At 37.5% G+C, this 20,432-nt stretch overlaps 1 protein-coding gene across 1 annotated transcript; it reads right to left on the bottom strand.

Moving 5' to 3' along the window:
- Positions 1 to 791: 791 nt before the first annotated feature.
- Positions 792 to 19,075, bottom strand: LOC140891236 (ethanolamine-phosphate cytidylyltransferase). Its single transcript, XM_073299620.1, has 10 exons — positions 18,628 to 19,075; positions 18,030 to 18,265; positions 17,525 to 17,706; positions 16,808 to 16,879; positions 16,417 to 16,484; positions 15,200 to 15,320; positions 1,540 to 1,605; positions 1,336 to 1,458; positions 1,157 to 1,248; positions 792 to 1,058 (listed from the first exon to the last, which is right to left on the bottom strand). The coding sequence occupies exons 1-9, from the start codon at positions 18,918 to 18,920 to the stop codon at positions 1,177 to 1,179; spliced, it is 1,233 nt and encodes a 410-aa protein (XP_073155721.1). The 5' UTR covers positions 18,921 to 19,075; the 3' UTR covers positions 792 to 1,058; positions 1,157 to 1,176.
- Between the last annotated feature and the right edge of the window lie 1,357 nt (positions 19,076 to 20,432).

Here is a 20,432-nt window from a genome sequence, read left to right on the forward strand (position 1 = left end):
AAAATAAAGTTTAAATCATGCATATAATTCAAATAATAACACATAAAAATCATTTAACCCAAATTCATAAATTTTAAATTAATTATTTTCCTAATTATGCATGCGAATTTACGTAGAAAAAATAACGGGTGTTACAGCCAGAGTGGCGTCTGGGCTTCAACCTGGGTCTTAGCATGGTGACACCTAGGCACCAAATTAAGCATAGAGAATCTCGGAAAAAAGGAAAACGAAGAAAGGCGAAAAAAAAAAAGGAAAGGAAAGGAAAGCGCCTAGGCGCCAAAAAGTAGCGCCTAAGCTTCGGCCCGAGCTGAGCATGGTGGCGCTTGAAGCACTTCTTCACGAAAAATACACTTCTTTTTCAAGTTTTCTGACTTTTTTTTGATGGTTCTTCTTAGTTATTTTGAACAAAAAGACACCAGACAAACAACTTAAAAATTAGAATCAAACATTATATTTACATATAGATTATCATATTTTTAAAGCACATTCTGCATTCATCATGTTTCTCCTTTACCTACAAAGGGAGTTAATAAATTTTCTAGTTTGAAACTTGTGATTTATTGTGTTATTATCACAAGTTAAAAATTGTTATAACTTGGTAAAAGATTGTCATATTTCGTTAGCACCAAGAACGAAACAAAATCTTTTTAAGGAAATCGTTTTCAACACGAGTCTCAACTGTTGAATCTATTTTTGTTTCACTGACATATTCAAATTTCTTAGCACTCATAACCTACAGCTTTAAAAGAAAAAAAAAACACACACACACACACACACAAAAACACACAGGAAAATGTATGGATTATATTATAGAAACAAAGTCTAAACTGTCCTTGCCTTTATTTTCCTAGTCTTCCCAAAAAGAAAAAAAAAGAATAAATGAGGCAAATCAAATCAATAATTTACCTCAAAGTTTACATACCGCATCTACTAAGATTCCAACCTAGCCGGAAACAAAATAAAAGAAATTATACAGCAGTAAAAACTGTCTTGAATATCTGTCGATGCTCACAGGCCACAGCAGCATCTAGCACCAATTTATCGAAGTAACCGGCAATCTGAAAATGGTAAAATTCGATCCATAAAGACCAGAAGTCCGCAACCACCTGCAAAAGTTACCGGATTGTGGCAAGAATAGATGGTTTCATGCGTTTACCTCCAATATTGTCGAGTCAATCAGTCACCTGAAACATAGGATTTATCTTCATAATACCTTCTTTCACTTTCAGCTTTTTTCTCATTTCGTCTCTGCGCAATGACCAGGAAGCTTCATTGTTAAAGAATCACATTTCATAAAACTCTTTTCATCTCTTAAAATAATATCAGAAATAAAACCTGGTATGCCTCATGATTTGATACAATCCTCTTGATTATTGTGCTAGTGGTAATGTCCAAAGGACTTTCCAAGATCTTGGAAATACCTAGGCTGATTGGGACAGAATAAGGATTCCTCTCCTCCTACAAAATCAGCTACCATAAACAACTTTTGGTAACTAACATTATACCTACAGAGATCAGCAGACTCCAATAGAAACATACCTTCTGATAATCATTATCCTCTGCCACAGTTCCATGCACAACCAAAGAGATATTGAAGGTTGTTATCTACAGAAACAAGAATTTCGAATGAGATTGAAACTGAAACAAGCGTGCATGCCATGGAACATCTGTCATCCAATATTTAATCACAATGAGCCATTTAACCCTCTCCACCTTTCCCACCCCAAACATATTTTTGGGGTTAAAAAAAAAACGAATAAACATCCTCTGTACATGGACACAACTTCGACATGGATTCACGGTAAACATAATTGGTGGAAGTGGCTAAACCATTCATTTTCTTTTACACCGTATACTTCATGATATGAAAACAAAAGCATCAGAAAACTAGAACTGTTGTACAGCAAAACCGTAAGCTAGGTCGACAACATTCTATGAATTAATTTTTACTCAACTGTTTATAATTTTTGCAACGACCTAACACTCCAAGCTCATTGTTAAGAGTGTAAAATTATATGCTTATGTGCAAAAACTGGCTCAGGACAACCTTTAAAACGATCATAGGTTAAAAGTATCTCTTGGGTTCTATTAACTCCCCAAACTGAGTGATCGAACAAACTCGGAACAGAAAGCACGAAAACTCACTTTGACCCTTACGGATGAGACGACAAGGACAACAGCAAGAGACGTACACTGTATAAGAAACCATACAAGATCATGCAATACACTGTACTTAGATCCCTGAGATGTAAATTGGATGGAAGAGACATGTACTGCACTGCATGACACGTTCCAAGTCTTGGACAAGATTCAACCATGAGATGAAAACATTGATGGGACAATCCAAGTTGTGTCAGCATCAACACGATGTCAACCAGCTTGGCAGTTGGACTCAGAATTTATTACTTTAATTAAAGGCTTCAGTTCTCATTTGCATATGAACCAAAGATTCTTCTTTACGTCGTATATGTTCTTGGAGGGCCTTCCGGAGTACTATTTTAGAAACTACAGGACTTTGTAGTGCTTAGTTTGAAGCGCTAACTACAAAGTTTTCCCCTGGCTAAGTCTTTTAGTTCTTTTTGCACGGAGGTTCTGCGGGACTTCTGCCGGGACCTTGTAGCAGTTATAAGGTCGAAAGCCAATGCGTTCGGGAAGTAGCCTGTCTTTTATTTGAGCTTTGGAGCATGCATTTGGTTAATGATTTTGTTTAAGTATGTAGTTAGTATGCTTAGAGTAGTGGCAATACATGCATGATCATGTTACAACTTACACTAAGAAAAATAACGATTAGTTTTGACGCCAGATAAGTATGAATCATATTGTTTTATATCAATTAATTTATCGTAGCCGTGCTTATTGGTTTTATTCATCCAATTGTTGCAATTATTTGGTTCATTTTATCATTGCCACGTGAACTGCATACTGGTAAAGAAATGAATATGAAAGGTCAAAAAAAGAGAACGACGTGTAGATTAACTCTCGAGATTACACCGTTGAAATTGGAGGATAAAAAGTGAGCAAGAATCAAAACACAGTCCCACGTATAGGGTAGTGAATGCTATGTTTAGAGAGGAAACTAACGTAAAATTAAGAAGCCAACAAAGAAGCAAACATATCATCGCATGCATGGTTGGTGATGTCAACAAAAAGAAGTGCGGAATGGTGTAGTGCATTGTGGCCGGATGACATAATGCATGAAAGAGAAAAAAAAATTGAAGCAATAAAGCAAGAAAAACGGCTGGTGCAATTAGCCGTGTGAAGGAACTTATTCCTTTAATAATATGCTGCCAGAGTACTAAGGAGCCAAGGAGTTGGGAGCATTGCCAGTGCCATACTCATGGTCAAATTCAAAAATAAGTAACAAACAATGACAAGCATTGTTTTAGAACCATGTTATTCTTGAAAATTATGAAGAAACTAAAAGAACGACAGTGTGAATGCAAGTATAGAGTCTGAAGAAGCACGAGTCCGTGCAATGCTTCATGTGAGGACCATGCTTTGTGTGAGGACCGTGTATCATGCACGATTTGATGGAAATAACTAGTATTGGTATCCGGCATCATATGGCCCTCCTTGTCCAAACTGCATGCCGTACACACATCAAGATATTAAAGAATGATTGAACGCAAAGAAAGAAAGAGCAAGAACCACAACCATTGAGATATTAAAGAATGAATAAACACAACGACCGTGTATTGCACGAGATTTCACGTGAACTAACAAATATTCACAAGGCTTTCAGAAGGTAGGTGAGAAACTCAAGTACCAAGCACAAATCAAAGAATAGAAGCATGATTCTACTGACTTGTCTAATCTTGAAAAATCACCATAAAAAGGGAAGATAATAGAAAAGAACTCCTTAACACATTTTGAGCTCATTTTTCAAGATTCTACAGGGGGCGGAAAAATATCGAACATTAAGGAATTGAAAGTATATATATAATAGAAGAATTTAATTTCTTTCTTGGGCCTTTTGCGCTTTAAAATTCTCTAGTCGGCAAGGACTCAACAGCGGGGAGAAAATAAAAAATTCCAGGCAGAATTCGAGATTCAAACATTTGCAATTTTTCTATTCCTTTTCTTTTATATATATTACGTCTGTGAATTTGAATATTAGACTTTTATCCAGTTTTAATTTCTGGAGTAAATTTTTATTTGACTAATGCCACAATGGGTTCTAACTATGGATAAATGTTTACACATTGAATACACCCATACCCATGCAAGGAGTGCTGGCACAGCACCGAGTCAATCATGAAGATGGATTTTTTCACCCGACATTCTTCCTTAAAGAGGACTGGGTTACATCTGCGTCTAGTTCGATTGAGCATTGAGAATATGTATGGGATAATAGGCAAAAAATAAGTGTGACCGCAGTGGGAGCATCCATACCAGTAACCAGCGCTAAAGAATGGTTGGAGGGTTGGAGCCTATTTTAATTGTGGAGAGAAAAGGCTCAAAGCTATATGATTAGAGATTGCACCTAACCAAAGATTGTCACATGTGGATTATCGAGGAGCAGCCAAAACTAGCACCAATGTAGTAAATGGCGGGAGGCGGTGGCAGGACGGTCAGTGACCCCTACCGCCTACCGCCTCGGTCGCCTAGGCGGTTCCCAAGCAGTGCCTAGGCAGTTGAATTTTTATAGCAATTTTTTTATAGGTAATTATATATAATCATGCAATGTAATTACAAATAATCATAATTTCTGTGTAATTAAATAAAGTTTATGCATAAAGATGCTTAATATAATATAATACAATCTAAACAAAGTGCAAATAAATAAATAAATGCAAACTAACTAGACAATTAAGGTGGTGGCTAATGGCAGTAGCGGCGGCGTAAGGTGGGAGGCGATTTGAGGCAGGTGGTGGCTAATGATGGAGAAAACATAAAACCAAAAATAAATACAAAAGAGAGAGGTGTTTTTATTATATCTAGGATTTTTTGAATTGATTGATTTTGACTGGTTTTTAAATTAATTTGACTTTGATAGTTGACTGGATTTTAAAATCATTCACCGCCTCGCCCGCCTGCTCGCCCGCCGGATGGCCCCGGACCGCCTACAGAGACCGTTTTAGAAAAAGGCGGGCGGTCGAGGGCCGCCTACCTCCTAGGCGGCCGCCTCGACCATTTAGAACACTGACTAACACGAAGATCAGCGGGGAATCACCCATTTCCACACATGCGTACATGGCTCAAGGGGGAGCTTAAGTAAAAGTCTACACACTCCATAATGAGCAGGCTGCTGATGTTGTTGAAGGAGATATAGTTGCTGGGATGGGGCTAGAAAAATGAATTAAGAGAGGCGAAAATGAATTTTTTTAAGATAACTATTGCCAAAAAAATTGTAGATATAGTAATTGACATAGATGCACAAAATATGAGCCATTACAACATTTGCCCATGATATGTCCATATTTTTCTATGTTTACTTGGATTAAATTGTGATGATTAGGTGCATTTTGAGCGATGAAATTGGTTTTATAGTCACTAATCATTGGTTGTGATTTGATATAGGAAAATGAGGAGAATGGAGCAAAAGATGGAAGAAATTAGTAGAAAAAGGTGAAAATCAGAAGGGCGCTCGAGCGAGATTTTCATCCACTCGAGCTCGACGCAAATAAGGAAAATTATATTTTGAAGAGGAAACTTGGTTGGGAAGGACTCTAGACCTTAAATATCATCTAAAACTCGATTTTTATTATCTTTTGGACGTGAAAACACTGAAGAAACTCTTTGGCGGCTAGGTTTTTCTCTCTTTATTTTTAGATTTAATTTATTTCTTCAATTTTTCTAGAGATTTCATGAATTTTAGTGGCTAAGTTTTAATTCTTGGTTGAGGAAGACGATACCTTGAAGTTTTATTTTCTCGTGAGATTTTGATACACGTTCATCGTTTGAATTTTTTATTTGAGTATCAAGAGTTGTTCAGATTTATTTGATATGCTTGTGTGTTTAATTATTAGCTTGATCACCTAATGATTTTTATACAATCTAAAGCTAAATTAGATATCAAATTCGTAATTGTTTGATTTATCTAATTTACGAAGCAACTATAATTAATAATTTCTGCTTTTGAATTTATTAATTCGTAGGAACATCACTTGAATAGATTAAATATAACCGCTTGTGTTTATGTTGCCTAGATTCATCAATCTCACTAGTTTGAATGCTACCTTGGATTTAAATCTTAATCGCTTACATCTTGGTTGATTTATTGATAAGGGTTAATTTAGAACGCTTGTGTCTAATTAACTAAGATTAAGGTGAGATAGAAATTGATATTTCAATGATGAATATTCAAATTAAATTTAATTATTTTTAGAGAATCGATGATCGAGTGAATAAACTTCAAGGGCGCAGTCGACCGATACCAAATCTTGTTTATTTTTTGATTAGTAAAATTAAATTTTCAGTCTTGCATGCTAGTTAACAAAATTTATTTTTATTTGTGATAGCCCACTCACACTTAATATGGATGACAACTTAGTGGGCCAACAATTGAAAGAGAGGCAACAACACCGAACCAGAAGAATCTAGAAGAAGAAGAAGAAAACCCAATTGGATGCACGATTACGTCATGTGAAGGATAGTCACGCAATTGGGGTTTCAATAATCAGTTATGTTCTTGTTAGTTTGTTTCTTTTCAGTTGTAAGCATGAATATAAAAGAAGGTGATGTGAGCAATTGGAAGGTATCGAATATTTTACAGCAATTTACGAAATTGAAGGAGTTTCGCACAGACTCGAAGTGTGCATCGTTCTTAACATTTGGTGCTCTCGTTCTCTCACGATGCGGAATGAAGAGGTCGCCGAAGCCATGCGGCAATTGGAAACTAATTTCAAAACTCACTCTGAATCCCAGTTGCTGACTTACACCAAGGTGCAGGAGCAATACATGGGTTCTATGGATCAACTTTTCGGTCAATTGCAAAAGATGGTCACCGATCTTTCCCAGGACAAAGCACCCCCAACGCACTCTATTCGTTTTAATGGGGAGAGCAGCAAGAAGGGGGGAAGTTTTGGGGCTGAGCTCTCTGACCACCTGCGAGGTTTCAAGTTTTCTTTTCCCCGCTTCAATGGCAAAGGGTTCATGACTGGATCTACAAGGTGGAGAAATACTTTACCTTACACACCACCCCACCTGCGATTCGTTTACAGGTGGTAGCCTTTCATTTAGACGGGGAAGCTAGCTCTTGGTATCAGTGGATGGACCGGAATGGTTCCCTTCTTACATGGGATCACTTCGTGCAAGGTATTCGGGATCGTTTTGGAGCTTCGGTCTATGACGACCCATTGGGGAAAATTGCGAAGTTGCTTCAGACGGGGAGTGTGAACCACTATCGCACTGAGTTTGAATGTTTGATGAATAGGATTGAAGGGGTTGATGAAACCTTGTTTCTCAATTTTTTTATCTGGGGCCTCAAACCTGAGATTCGACGGGAGCTGCTAATCCATCCACCTACGAGTCTCACCGAGGCCATGAACAAAGCTCAACTATTTGAAGACAGGAATAATGATCTCAAAGGAGTATTGCGGGCAGGAGGCATGACTCCTAACTCAACGGTCCTTCTGTCTCCACCAACTAACAAGGCACCAGGGGAGAAAATGGATCTTGGGATGACTGAGGGGCGATCCCAACCAAACACCCCCCCTAAGCTGCCCATCAAGAGGCTCACCATTGCCGAAATGAAAGAAAGAAGGGAAAAGGGACTCTGTTTCAATTGTGATGAGAAGTTTAATGCACACCATCTCTGCAAAAATCGAGTCATGGTTTTACTAGGGGATGACTTGGATGAATACCCATTAGGCGTGGATGTCTATGGGGACAAAACATTCCCAGAGCTCGATGAAGGCGTCACTGAGGTTAGTTTGCATACACTGACTAGCTCCGCCGCCCCACGCATCTTCTGCATTACTGCAAATTTTCAACAAACTCCAGTCGAGGTATTAATCGACACCGGCAGCCACAATAATTTTGTGCAAGAAGGGTTGATCGAGAGGCTGGGGCTGGTTTTTACGGAGTCTCGCCGATTCCGAGTTTACATGGGCAATGGCCAGTACTTGTGGTGTGACAAGGTGTGCTCTCAAGTGCCTTTAGTTTTGCAAGGACATGAGTTTCGCGTTGATCTTTATGTGCTACCAATTTGGGGGTTAGACATTGTATTAGGGATGCAGTGGCTTCGGACATTGGGCCCTTGTTTACATGACCATGAGGCCCTCACTATGGAGTTCACATGGCAAGGGGAGAAGGTCTGCTTAGTAGGGAACAAACTTACTCCATCGACACCCATCTCCTACAACAGACTGTGTGTGCTCTTGCAACAAGATTCCATTAGTGCCCTCTACACCCTCACTGAAGTTCGAAGTGATACACTAGCAAGAGGAGGTGAACCAAGTGTACAACAAAGCGATGGGACAGGTCTGATTCCAGCAGAAGGGCAGGCTTTATTGAACAATTATCATGCGGTTTTTCAGGAACCCACCGCTCTTCCTCCATACCGTCCCATCGATCACCGCATTCACTTGTGCCCAGGAACACCACCAGTACACGTGCGCCCTTATCGTTATCCCTATTATCAGAAGGATTCAATTGAGAAGATAGTTAAGGAATTCAGCGATCAGGGTTTCATCAGGCCCAGCACTAGTCCATTCTCCTCACCGGTCCTGCTTGTTAAAAAGAAGGATGGAGCATGGCGCTTTTGTGTAGACTATCGCGCTTTAAATGCAGTCACCATCAAGGATCTTTTCCCCATTCTTACCATTGATGAGCTACTGGATGAGTTGGGCGGTGCACAGGTTTTCTCCAAATTGGATTTACGGGCTGGATATTACCAAATCCGGATGAACAGTCGGGACATCCACAAAACTGCTTTCCGCACCCATGAGGGCCACTATGAATTTGTCTTGATGCCTTTCGAACTGTCCAATGCTCCATCAACATTTCAAGCAGCTATGAACGAGGTATTCCGGTCATATTTGAGAAAATTTGTGATTGTATTCTTTGACGATATCTTAGTCTATAGCAAGCATGAGCAGGATCATCTGGAGCATCTCCGGTTGGTATTGGAACTCTTGTTAAAAGGCCAATTCCTTGCTAAGCAATCCAAATGTCAGTTTTTCCAATCGACAGTTGAATACCTTGGACACTTGGTAACAGCAGGGAAAGTGTTGGCAGATCCAGAAAAAATTAAAGTGATGACACGATGGCCACAACCTCATAGCTTGAAACAGTTACGGGGCTTTCTGGGAATCACTGGGTATTACAGACGGTTTATATACCATTATGCCACCTTAGCTGCCCCACTAATCGAACTCCTCAAGAAAGACTCTTTTCTGTGGACTCCAGAGGCTACCAAGGCTTTCGATCAGCTCAAGAAGGCCATGACAACAACCCCGGTCCTCAGTCTTCCAGATTTCACTCAAAGCTTTGTAAAAGAGACCGATGCTTCGAAAGTGGGAATTGGTGGGGTGTTGATGCAAGGGGGGCATTCTCTCTCCTATTTCAGTAAGAAGTTGGGACCACGGATGCAGGCGGCATCCACCTATGTTCGAGAATTGTATGCTGTGACAGAATCAGTAGCCAAATGGAGACAATACCTACTCGGGCGCACTTTTATTATCCGCACTGACCACCAAAGTCTGCAGGAGCTGATGCGTCAGATCATCCAAACCCCAGAGCAGCAGTACTACTTAAAAAAATTGATTGGGTATCACTTCACCATTGAATACAAGCCAGGCAAGGAGAATTCTGCCGCTGACTCATTGTCTCGAATGCATGAGGATGACGAAGAGGGGGTAAGACCAACTCTACTTGCTGCTCTCTCGCAACCCGAGTTCTTATTCATGGACACTCTACAGCATGAGAATCAAACTCTAACCGATCTATTAGCACTCCACAACCAGTTGCGGGATGACCCCGACAACACCATTAACTACTTGGTATGGAATGGGGTTATCCTATATAAAGGGAAATATGTCTTGGGGCAGGATTCTTTGCTAAAAACTATGATGTTGCGTGAATTCCATGATTCCCCGGTGGGAGGGCACGGTGGCGTCAAACGCACATACATGCGCCTGTCATCAAATTTTTATTGGAAGGGCATGAGACAAGATGTGAAGAGCTTCGTGGCCCAGTGCTGGGTGTGTCAAACCACCAAGTACTCCACTGAGAAGCCATTTGGATTATTGCAACCCACTGATGTACCTGAACAAGTGTGGGAAGATGATAGAACCCCAAGAGTTCTATCTTGAAAATACACGGTATAATGAAGATGAATCTCAGCAATATCAAAAATAACAATAATATTAAATCCAGTAAACTTGCAGAATAAGAAAGGAACAAAAGAAATGACTCTCCTACTGCTCCACTCAAGAGGGAAGAACCCTCTTGCCCTAGCAATGCTAGACTCACGTAACAACCAACAATCTGCCTCACTGCATCTCTCCACTCCCCTTTTATCCCCCTGCACATGCATACACTCTACCCGTCTCTTCCCATATGTTTCTTGGGCCTTCTTTGATATACTTTCTGAACTTTTGGTCTATCTTGTTGGGCCTGTATTGTTGGCCCTCCCTCATCAGTGCTTGGGCCTATAAGTGTTTGTCCGTAACAGAAGACGTTGCCTTGGATTTCATCATCGGATTACCATCATCAAAGGGGAATACAGCAATATTAGTGGTCGTCGATCGATTCTCCAAATATGCCCATTTTAGCCCACTACCGACTTCACACACTGCTCATCAAGTGGCAGAGGTATTTTGCTCCACTGTGGTTCGGCTCCATGGCATTCCTCGCTCCATTATATCAGACAGAGATCCTATTTTCACAAGCCTCTTTTGGAAAAAGATATTTGAACTCATGGGAACCAAGCTTCGGATGAGCTCCGCGTAACATCCCCAAACCGATGGACAATCGGAGGTACTCAACCGTTGTCTAGAGCAGTATCTGCGGGCTTTTGCAGCTGATAAACCAACCGCTTGGGTCTCTTTCTTGGGATGGGCCGAGTATAACTACAACACCAGCTTTCATTCCAGCCTCGGCATTTCTCCTTTTCAGGTGGTTTATGGGAGATCTCCTCCTGCCATCCCAGCTTACCTAAGGGGCAGTACACCAATCGCTGCGGTTGAAGAACTCTTATTAGAACGAGATGAGATTTTAAAGAGGCTACGGACACACTTACAACAAGCCCAGCAACGAATGAAACAATTAGCTGATAAGCATCGGAAGGAGAAGCATTTTGAAGTTGGTGACTTGGTCTTAGTCAAGCTTGCCCCCTATCGCCAGAGTACTGTGGCTCAGAGGAAACACTCTAAATTGTGTAAAAGGTTCTTTGGACCTTTCTCTATAATTGCCCAAAGAGGACCAGTGGCATATACTCTTGAGCTTCCCCCGGAAAGTTGAATTCATCCGACTTTTCATGTCTCTCAACTCAAACGTTTTAAAGGTGATATTCCAGAAAAAGATGCAACCTTGCCTGTGCACAGTGTTGGCAATCACCCACTTTTTAATTACAGTTTGCATCCTCGCCACTCGAATCATGAACAGGAACAATCGGAAGATTAACCAGGTATTGGTTCAATGGTCAGGGCGGTATCCAGAAGATGCTACATGGGAAGATTTTTCTACATTTTGTATGATCTACAACCAGCTCAACCTTGAGGACAAGGTCATTTTTGAAGGAACGGGGAATGATAGCCCACTCACACTTAATATGGATGACAACTTAGAGGGCCAACAATTGAAAGACTGGGCTTTAAGAGGCCTAATTGAGAAACAAGAGAACCAGCCCGCACCAATAAATGAAGAGGAAAAGGAAGAAGGCAACAACACCGAACCAGAAGAATCTAGAAGAAGAGGAAAACCCAATTGGATGCACGATTACGTCATGTGAAGGATAGTCACGCAATTGTGGTTTCAATAAACAGTTATGTTCTTGTTAGTTTGTTTCTTTTCAGTTGTAAGCATGAATATAAAAGAAGGTGATGTGAGCAATTGGAAGGTATCGAATATTTTACAGCAATTTACGAAATTGAAGGAGTTTCGCACAGACTCGAAGTGTGCATCGTTCTTAACAATTTGCTTTTAATTTTTAGAAGTTAATTTCAAATATAAAAACCCTCTTTCTTATTTATTTTTAGGAACACAATAAATTTCACCTTCCTCGTGGGAACAATCCCTACTGTCGCTACTACATATTTATTAATTTGATTTGAGTTGAGTTAATTTGGACGTGACACGACTAAGCGCTACCAGCCCATATATTCTAACAAAAAGGTAATTGTAAAAGATAGTTCTAATTTAATACAAATTAAAATCAAAAACCATTTATGAAAAAATAAGTTACCTAAAATTAGGAGAACAGGGTACAAAACACTCAAACAGAAGTTCTCAATGCTTCAACCATAAAAGTTTCTGAAAAAATCAAGTTTATGAAAAACAACAAAAAAATAATGTTTTAATAATTGTAATCTGGTTAGTGATACAAAAAATTAAGTAACAAAACACATAAAAAAGTTATGTAACAAAACACATACAAAATCATTATTTATTAATTATTTATCATGTTTAACCTTTTAAAATTTTGATCGGTGTTTCATGATTTCAAACTCATCAATAATTAAAATAATAAAAGTTTGAGAAATCTCTTTTTAATGTATATTCGTAACTAAAAATTTTTCAAAAGTTCTAACTTCAATAATAGGTTAAGTTCGATATTCAAAAAAATTAAAATATAAGCATCTTGAAAATTCAAAGCTAGAATTCAAAGATGGTTTCATGGAGAGGAAGATTTGGAAATATGAGAAATAGAGGAAGTGGGTGAAATTGATTTAGGGTTTGTATTTTGTTTCATGAATTTATTTACTATTTTTACTATTTTTATTTTATTTGTAGAAAGAACTGAAGGAACTAAAGATGCAGCTCTAGGATTTGCTAAACAAAGAATACACGGAACCCAGCATATCACCAATCAAGCACAGATCCTAGTTGTAGAGAAAACTGATGGGACAATGAAGTTGCGCATAGATTACCATCATACCGTCAAGGAAACAGATAATAAAAATGCCCAAAGCCTTGGACAGATGACCTGTTCAACCAACTGCAAGAGATATCCATGTATTCGAATATTGTTGCACGATTATGGTATCATCAATTGCAGATATCACAAAGAAGATATGCTGAAGAATACACTCAGGACTTGATATGATCATTACGAAGTCCATGTGACGCCTTTTGGTTTAACCCATGTGCTGACAATTTTCCAAAACCTGATGAATGGCATTGTTAAGAGAATATCTAGATCAACTTGATGTGATCTTCATTAATGACATTCTTATTCAATCGAAGAAATGGCACGGACATGAAAAACATCGGTCTTGCAGAAGCTCGGAGAGCATTAGCTACACAACAAGCTAGAAAATGCTGATTTTGGTTTCGCTGCATTACGTTCTAGGTGCTCTCCAAATATTGTCTATCAAGGAATCCAAGCACAGTGCAAGTCATAGTAAATTAGCAAAGGGATGGCTGGACCGCCAACTACTAAGTTTTGCCTAAGCTAAATGGAGTATTATCTATCTCCCTCCCAAGCCAAACAAGCAATATGGCAAGACTAGAGGCTACACGTCCTTTTTGTCAATCTTTTCTAAAGACTAGCCAAGGAAATCTAATCCATATTCAGGTCATACGTGGTAGGAGGGAATGAAGTTGAAATGGAATGACATTCCTAACTCTTCCCTATATCAATGTTTGCAAAGCCATGGGAATTCCATGGCAATGGTTGTTCCCATATTCATTTGGATAGTCATTCCACTCATTTTAGAAGGTTGTAGCTATCCCCACTCCCTATTCTTCTAGTTTTGCAAAAAATTTCTCTCTTCTATTTATTTTAGCCTACCTAAACCATAGCGTATTTGGTATTGCCGTGTTAATGAATAGTGATAATAATATTCTTATTATTATTATAATCAACAAGAATAATAATCATTATTAATTAATATTGTACAAAAAATTATAATTAATAATTATGATGATAATACTAATTAAATAATGACAATGATAATAAATAAAAGTAAATAAATATGGAACAAAAAATAAATATTATTTATTAATAATTTATTGCGACAAACTTATTTTAAATAAATGAAACAATAATTATTATCTATTTCCAAAACCGAATAATAAATATGGAACCTAGCACTTTTGTGCGCCTTGCGCCCTAAATAACTATGTTTTCAAAAACAAATAATAATAATAATTAATTATTATATAAAATTAATACTCCCTCCGTCCCATATATGTTGTCTTGTTTTAATTTTCACACGAATTAAGAAAAATTTATTGGGAAAGTAAATTTTATATAAACTTCCTATTTTATCCCTATTTAATGTATTAAAAAATGATTGCACAATTTTCAAGGTGTAGTTAATAGGGGTATATCAGTAAAGAAGTGTAAAAAAGTATTACTAAATATGGTGTATGACTATATATTTGGAACAAACAAAAAAGGAAACGTGGACAATATAATTGGGACGGATGGAGTATTAATATTAATATACTTATAAAATAAAAATAACTTTATATTATAATAATAACAATCTATATCATATTATATCATCTATACTATATAATTGAATTAAATATAATTAAAGTAGAGACTCTATAGTATAGCTATTTCAATTAATTGGTAATTACAATGTCATCATACAATTTTATTGGTGAAACCTTATGGTTTTAATAAAATAACTCTTTTTTACTAACTTTTACTCCTATTTTAGGGAAAAATAGGCAATTATTTTTGAAATTATATTTTAAATAATTCATCATCTTTTAAGTGTATTTTAATTTTAATTTCTTCTTATTAGATAAAAATAATTTTTCTTCACATTAGTTATAGTAAAAAATTATTATATTATTTATTACTTCACGCACACAACATATGCGTTTGAGGGCTGGTAATGATGATATAACTTCTCAAATAACTATTATTTTTATGTTTTAATTGAAAAGTGATTAGATTATTAAAATTAATCTTATTCCATTCCTTTCTCATTTCTTCAATTCCAACTCAGGTGGTCTCATTGTTTTCTTTAGAAGACCCTTGTTTTCTTATTAACCTTCAATCAACATTAGCCACAATAGAGTAAAATACTTTCAATTAAGATTACTATTTATCAAGATTATGATAAACCATACTCACCATATCTTTCGAAACCTCATATGGAGCACCAATTATGACTTCATCCACATAGCGACATGCCAAAACACTTAAGCTTCGTTCGTGGAGATTCATAATCGGACGGTGTGCTCCTCTATTTGCACTGCAGAACGTGACAATGGCAATATGTCATAATATATCCCTCCAGTTGTATAATAATAATGACCATTTTTTTATATGGCTTCAGCTAACGACAAAAAAATAAAGACAATTAAAGGAAATTGGGGTTGTCATTAGATCAACAACTGCTAAAAAGATTTATTAAGAATTTAAGATTCAGAATTTAACTTCAGGAGCTTCCCGAAACCCTATAACATTAAAGAAGTGACCCAAGACAAAAGCCAGGCAGACAAGAGAATGGATTTACTTCTTTCACTTTCCACTATTTCTGAAATTATCCATTCAAGCATCAGACAGAAAACATCAAATAAAGCTTAAAGGTTGAAGCCAGATGAGACTCACAACCTGCCTCAAAAGATACATATCCACACCACATTTCGAGGCCACAAGGTATAAGATTAGAATGATGACAAGACTAGACACGCAATTAATGATAACAAGATCCAGTCCCCATACATCACCTACCTTGTATTAATGCTAACATACTGAGAATGAATGGATTATATTGTTTAAAAAAATAAATTATATCAGGAACATGGAGAAAAATAAACATAACTCTTAAACAAATGGAACCAATATATATGGAAAAACGACACGAGTACGTGTAAAACCTTCAAACAGAAAATAGAAATTGCCATGTTAATTAATTGAAGCTAGCCACTCAAAAATATAAAGCATCTTGAGCAAGCGACGTGTTCTTACTACGAGCAACTTCATTTCCAGAAACAGAGATTAGGGAAATATTGATGTGAAATGGAATATCAATCTGCTGACACAGATTAAGAAATGAACAGGGGCCTTCATTGGGAGGAACTGAAGGTAATTTAGGGAACCTGATACAAGGTTCTCTCTAAGTAGACAAAACAAAATTCACTAAGACGTTAAGTGCATTTTTCCAGGAATGTAGATTCTGATTTTTATAGAATGGCATGATAAGATAGCCTTGAGCTATAGTGTGCCCTTTCCTAAGGCACCTAACATCATGAACTTAGTGAAATACGAGATAGAAAATCACATTCACACAAGGAAAAGGACAATTGGGAGAGGCAAAAATATAAACATTTGAGAAATGTTTCCACCTGACAGTTTGGTCGGTATGGATACCAACAAGCAGAAAGTCGCCAAGTCCTCGGGCAAGCCTAAGTATCTGTAAATATGAGTATACAGAGTAAACAAGGAAAAACCTTGGTAAGGAAACCATCACTTTTATTAGATTTTATGCATTACTGTAGGCATGATGGGGGTCGGGGGATATGAAATTTTCTAAAAGCATAAACAAGCTCTTCAAGTGCATAAAAAATAAAACTGAAGACAGATTGAAAACAAAAGGGCAGGAAGATATAACCAATAGTTGGAAAATAAATAGCCATAAGTGTCGGCCACGGGCCATCAAACACTATTCAGGATGCATGCTCATTTCACCATTGTTATCCACAATCAAATGACAAAGCAAGTTATACAATCACGCACCTCAACATGTCCAGCATGGAATAGATCAAATGCACCATCTATATAAACTATTCGAGCATCTTGTCCAGGACCCTGAAAAGTCAAAAGTCATAAAATTTAGATATTAAACAACATCATTGAACATTGCAGTCAAAGTCGAACTAAATATCATCAAGCATGCAATACAGAATGAAGACACGTGTTACCTTAAAGTCAGGATCTCAACATATCAGTCAAGGTGAAATTCAAAGCTAGAAATGAATGCAGCAGGGAAATTAAATGGATGAAGCAAATTGTGTACAAAAACAAGTAGAATTATGAGCTACCATTTTTCACTTATAATTTGGGTGAATTCAGTCTATCCGAATAATTTCTCGATACAACAGGTAAACTACAGCTTGGTCCATACTGGCTAATGGATAATGCCATTTAGAATGAAAAGTTTTGCTTTGTTGGAGCTCATACAAGAAAAAACAGATTGTTGGATAAGGAAAATGGAAGTATGAAGTCTTTTTTGTTTTTATGGACAGAGAAAAGCAAGAATGGTTGAAGGCAAAGAAAAGATATTGCTTACTCTGAAGAAAGAATTTAGGAACTATTTTGGTAATATAGAGAACTTCATCAATAGCTAGAGCAACATTTCTTTGGCTAGTTTTCAAATTGATCCTGCAAATGTGTGTATAGATAGAATGTAACATTTGTTTTATGTGGAAGGCACTCCTTGGTAAATTATAGTACCTTTCCATTGGAAAATTGGACAATCCTGCGAGATGTAGGTAAAAAATGAGATATTCTTGTTCCACTACCAGATCCACCATCTTCAGATTTGTGGCTATGGCCATGGCTGAATTGTCTTTGCAGAGAAGAGTGGTTATGACTGCCACCGGTTGACCTCTCTCTCACACAGAGAAGCATACGACCTATTATGCAAAGCCACAAAAAACTACTTTAATTTTTGGACAACTACATGAACAGCGTCCGGGAGTCGAATGTTTAAGTTTTAGAATTGACCAAAAAATATAACGTTACAGGTTGTCTCCTAACACAAGCGCTAAAAGAGTGATTGCTGAGAAGTGGCATCACTGTGTGACAAATAGTTTCTCTTGGAAAACCACTATATAAAATTAGACCTTCCGCTGTGCCCTTAATCCATATATGTATGTATATATATTGATTTGGAAAAATATTAATGGAATAGTCACATCACATGCCACTAAATCCATGAGAAGTTGCAAGAACGAACCAACAATGTCAGTACTTGAGACCCCTTCAGTGCGCTTAATCTGTTTATACCGCCCAACCTTCTTGGCGAGGGCATAAGCATCAGTCCCATCTGGAAGAATGCAGGGATCATCCCCATGGATAATGTAATCGATATTGTACTCATCAAACAGTTTCCTCATGAAATCCTCAGTGATAGCATATGGAGCATCAGGAATAACTTCGTCCACCCATTTTACACCACTTACCATGATCATCCTATGACAAGTAAAATCACAAAGTGGAGGTGTTGGTTAGAAAAGCTGCACTGCAGAAGGTCACTCTGTGAGATTGACCAACAAAAGCTATTGGACTGAATCAATGAGCTAACAAAATAAAAGAAACCACATAGCGAGCGACCTAGTAAAGAAGGAAAACTATGTAGCAATAATGGATATAGACAAACCTTCATTAATTTCAAGTGCAAAGCAATCAAGCAACCATACAGAATCGATAATCACACAGAACGCAAGAAATTGGGTGCACATGCAAAGAAGGTGAACATAATGCAAAATCTTCGAAAAAATCAAGCAAGAAAGTATGAAATGAGAGGAAAGGAAGAGGGGAAGCTGAAGCGAGACCTCTCACTAAGAGGCGTGACCGGAGGGCCTTTGTTGGCAATAATTTCAGCATCACTTACAACACCGACGACCAATTGATCGCCGAGGGCTCGAGCCTGGCGAAGGGCGTTGCAGTGGCCGTAATGCATCATGTCGAAGCAGCCATCCATATACACCCTTACCGGCCTCTTCTTGCGATTCTTGGGCAGCGCAAAGTTGAAACCTAGCAACGAGACCGCAATCACCAGACCTCCGATCAGCCAAGATGCCAGAATCCGCGAGCTCAGATGGCCGTTCTCCCCCTCAGACCCCATTTCTTCACTCTTCTCTAATCAAAACACACAATACCCATCAACAAATGTTGTTGTGCAAGAGAGACTCTCTTCTTCTAATTTCAATTTTAAATTACGACGACGTAACCTCGACACACGTATGGCCTTATACAAAATATCAAGAATAATACTGAAGAAGAACACCAAATTTCGTGTTTATCCCTACATATTTAATAAATATAGTTGTACAATAAAACATAGCTAGACAATAAAACAGTAAAAATTTGAAGTGCGGAAATAATGGATAAAGCATCCTCAATTTCTAAAATTTTCTAAATATACTCATGATCTTTAAACAAAATACATTACATCCAATTTACATAAAAATAACATTTAAGCGAAAAGCTAGCATAGGTCGGAGGGTATCGTGTTTTGCCACGTTGCAATTCCCTCAAGTGTCTCGCCCCTCGATCTCAACGTAAGAACCTGCACCAAACAAGCATAGTGAGCCTAGAGACTAAACAAGTAAAAACCTTTAATAGCAAATACTAGATAATACATGCACATGCCTTTAAAATAATTGTAATCAACTACTTTAAAACTTTACTCGAAAAAAGCTTTTAACTAAAATAAGACTTGAACTTAAAGAGGTCACATGCATTCAAACTCACTCAACTTGAACTTAAAAATTGAAGCTGAAACTCATACTTGAAACTTTAACTGAAATTCATGCTTGAAACTTTAACGGAAAATCATGCTTGAAACTTTAACTGGTCTTTATCATAAACTTTTCTGTGAATTTAGATCTTCGATTGTGACTCCTTGTTCTATTTATCAATCTATAGCTATAGTATTATTGTAAGGTCTAAATCAACTAAACTCGCTCACAACAATTTTAAAATAATATTTAATGATTTTATATCATAAATTGTTTAATTTATGATTTAATGATTATGTTTATTTTATGTTTAACAATTTTGATTAAGTAAATGATTTCAGGTCGAGTTGATTTTGGACTCACGGGACGAGACTAATGTAAGAGTGGGTGCCCAGTGAGCCAACCGTGTGGCTATGGGCTTTGATGACTCTTTGTATAAACAATCTTTTGTTTAATATTATTTACACTTTTATTAATGGCAATGACTTTATATTACTTCATATTGTTATATTGTGATATACTATTGTTGTTTTGATAAAGACCTTGAATATACCATAGTGTATGTAAGATGTGGTAGAACATGGGGATGTCTATCATGAAATACATCTTATAGTCACTGTATATTCTAAAACCGTTCCTAGTCGATTGAGCCGTCCGATAATAAGGATAAGGATCGCTCGAGTTTGAGACTAGCATTTGCGATGCGGAGTACCACGTTTCATTGGTAGGGAACATGGAGATGTTCGAAGCATGCAAATGGATATTCATAGGATGAATAATCGAACTACCCTATCCGGACTTTCCAAGTGGTTATCACTTATCGAGTGGATGAAGTCCGCGGTTTTGGTTGTACACCATTAGTCCTTACGACTTGAAACATCATGGAGACTCTATAT

This window comes from Henckelia pumila, chromosome 3 (genome assembly GCF_033568475.1).
Source record: "Henckelia pumila isolate YLH828 chromosome 3, ASM3356847v2, whole genome shotgun sequence".
Lineage (NCBI taxonomy): Eukaryota > Viridiplantae > Streptophyta > Magnoliopsida > Lamiales > Gesneriaceae > Henckelia > Henckelia pumila.

Bases quoted from the DNA above. Each gene is read 5' to 3' on its own strand.
- LOC140891236 (XM_073299620.1), bottom strand. From the start codon at position 18,920: ATGGGGTCTGAGGGGGAGAACGGCCATCTGAGCTCGCGGATTCTGGCA. The intron at 15,321-16,416 runs GTGGAAACATTT...CACGTTCTGCAG, and splicing joins CATACCGACCAAACTGTCAG to TGCAAATAGAGGAGCACACC. The intron at 1,459-1,539 runs GTATGTTTCTAT...CTGATTTTGTAG, and splicing joins AGGATAATGATTATCAGAAG to GAGGAGAGGAATCCTTATTC.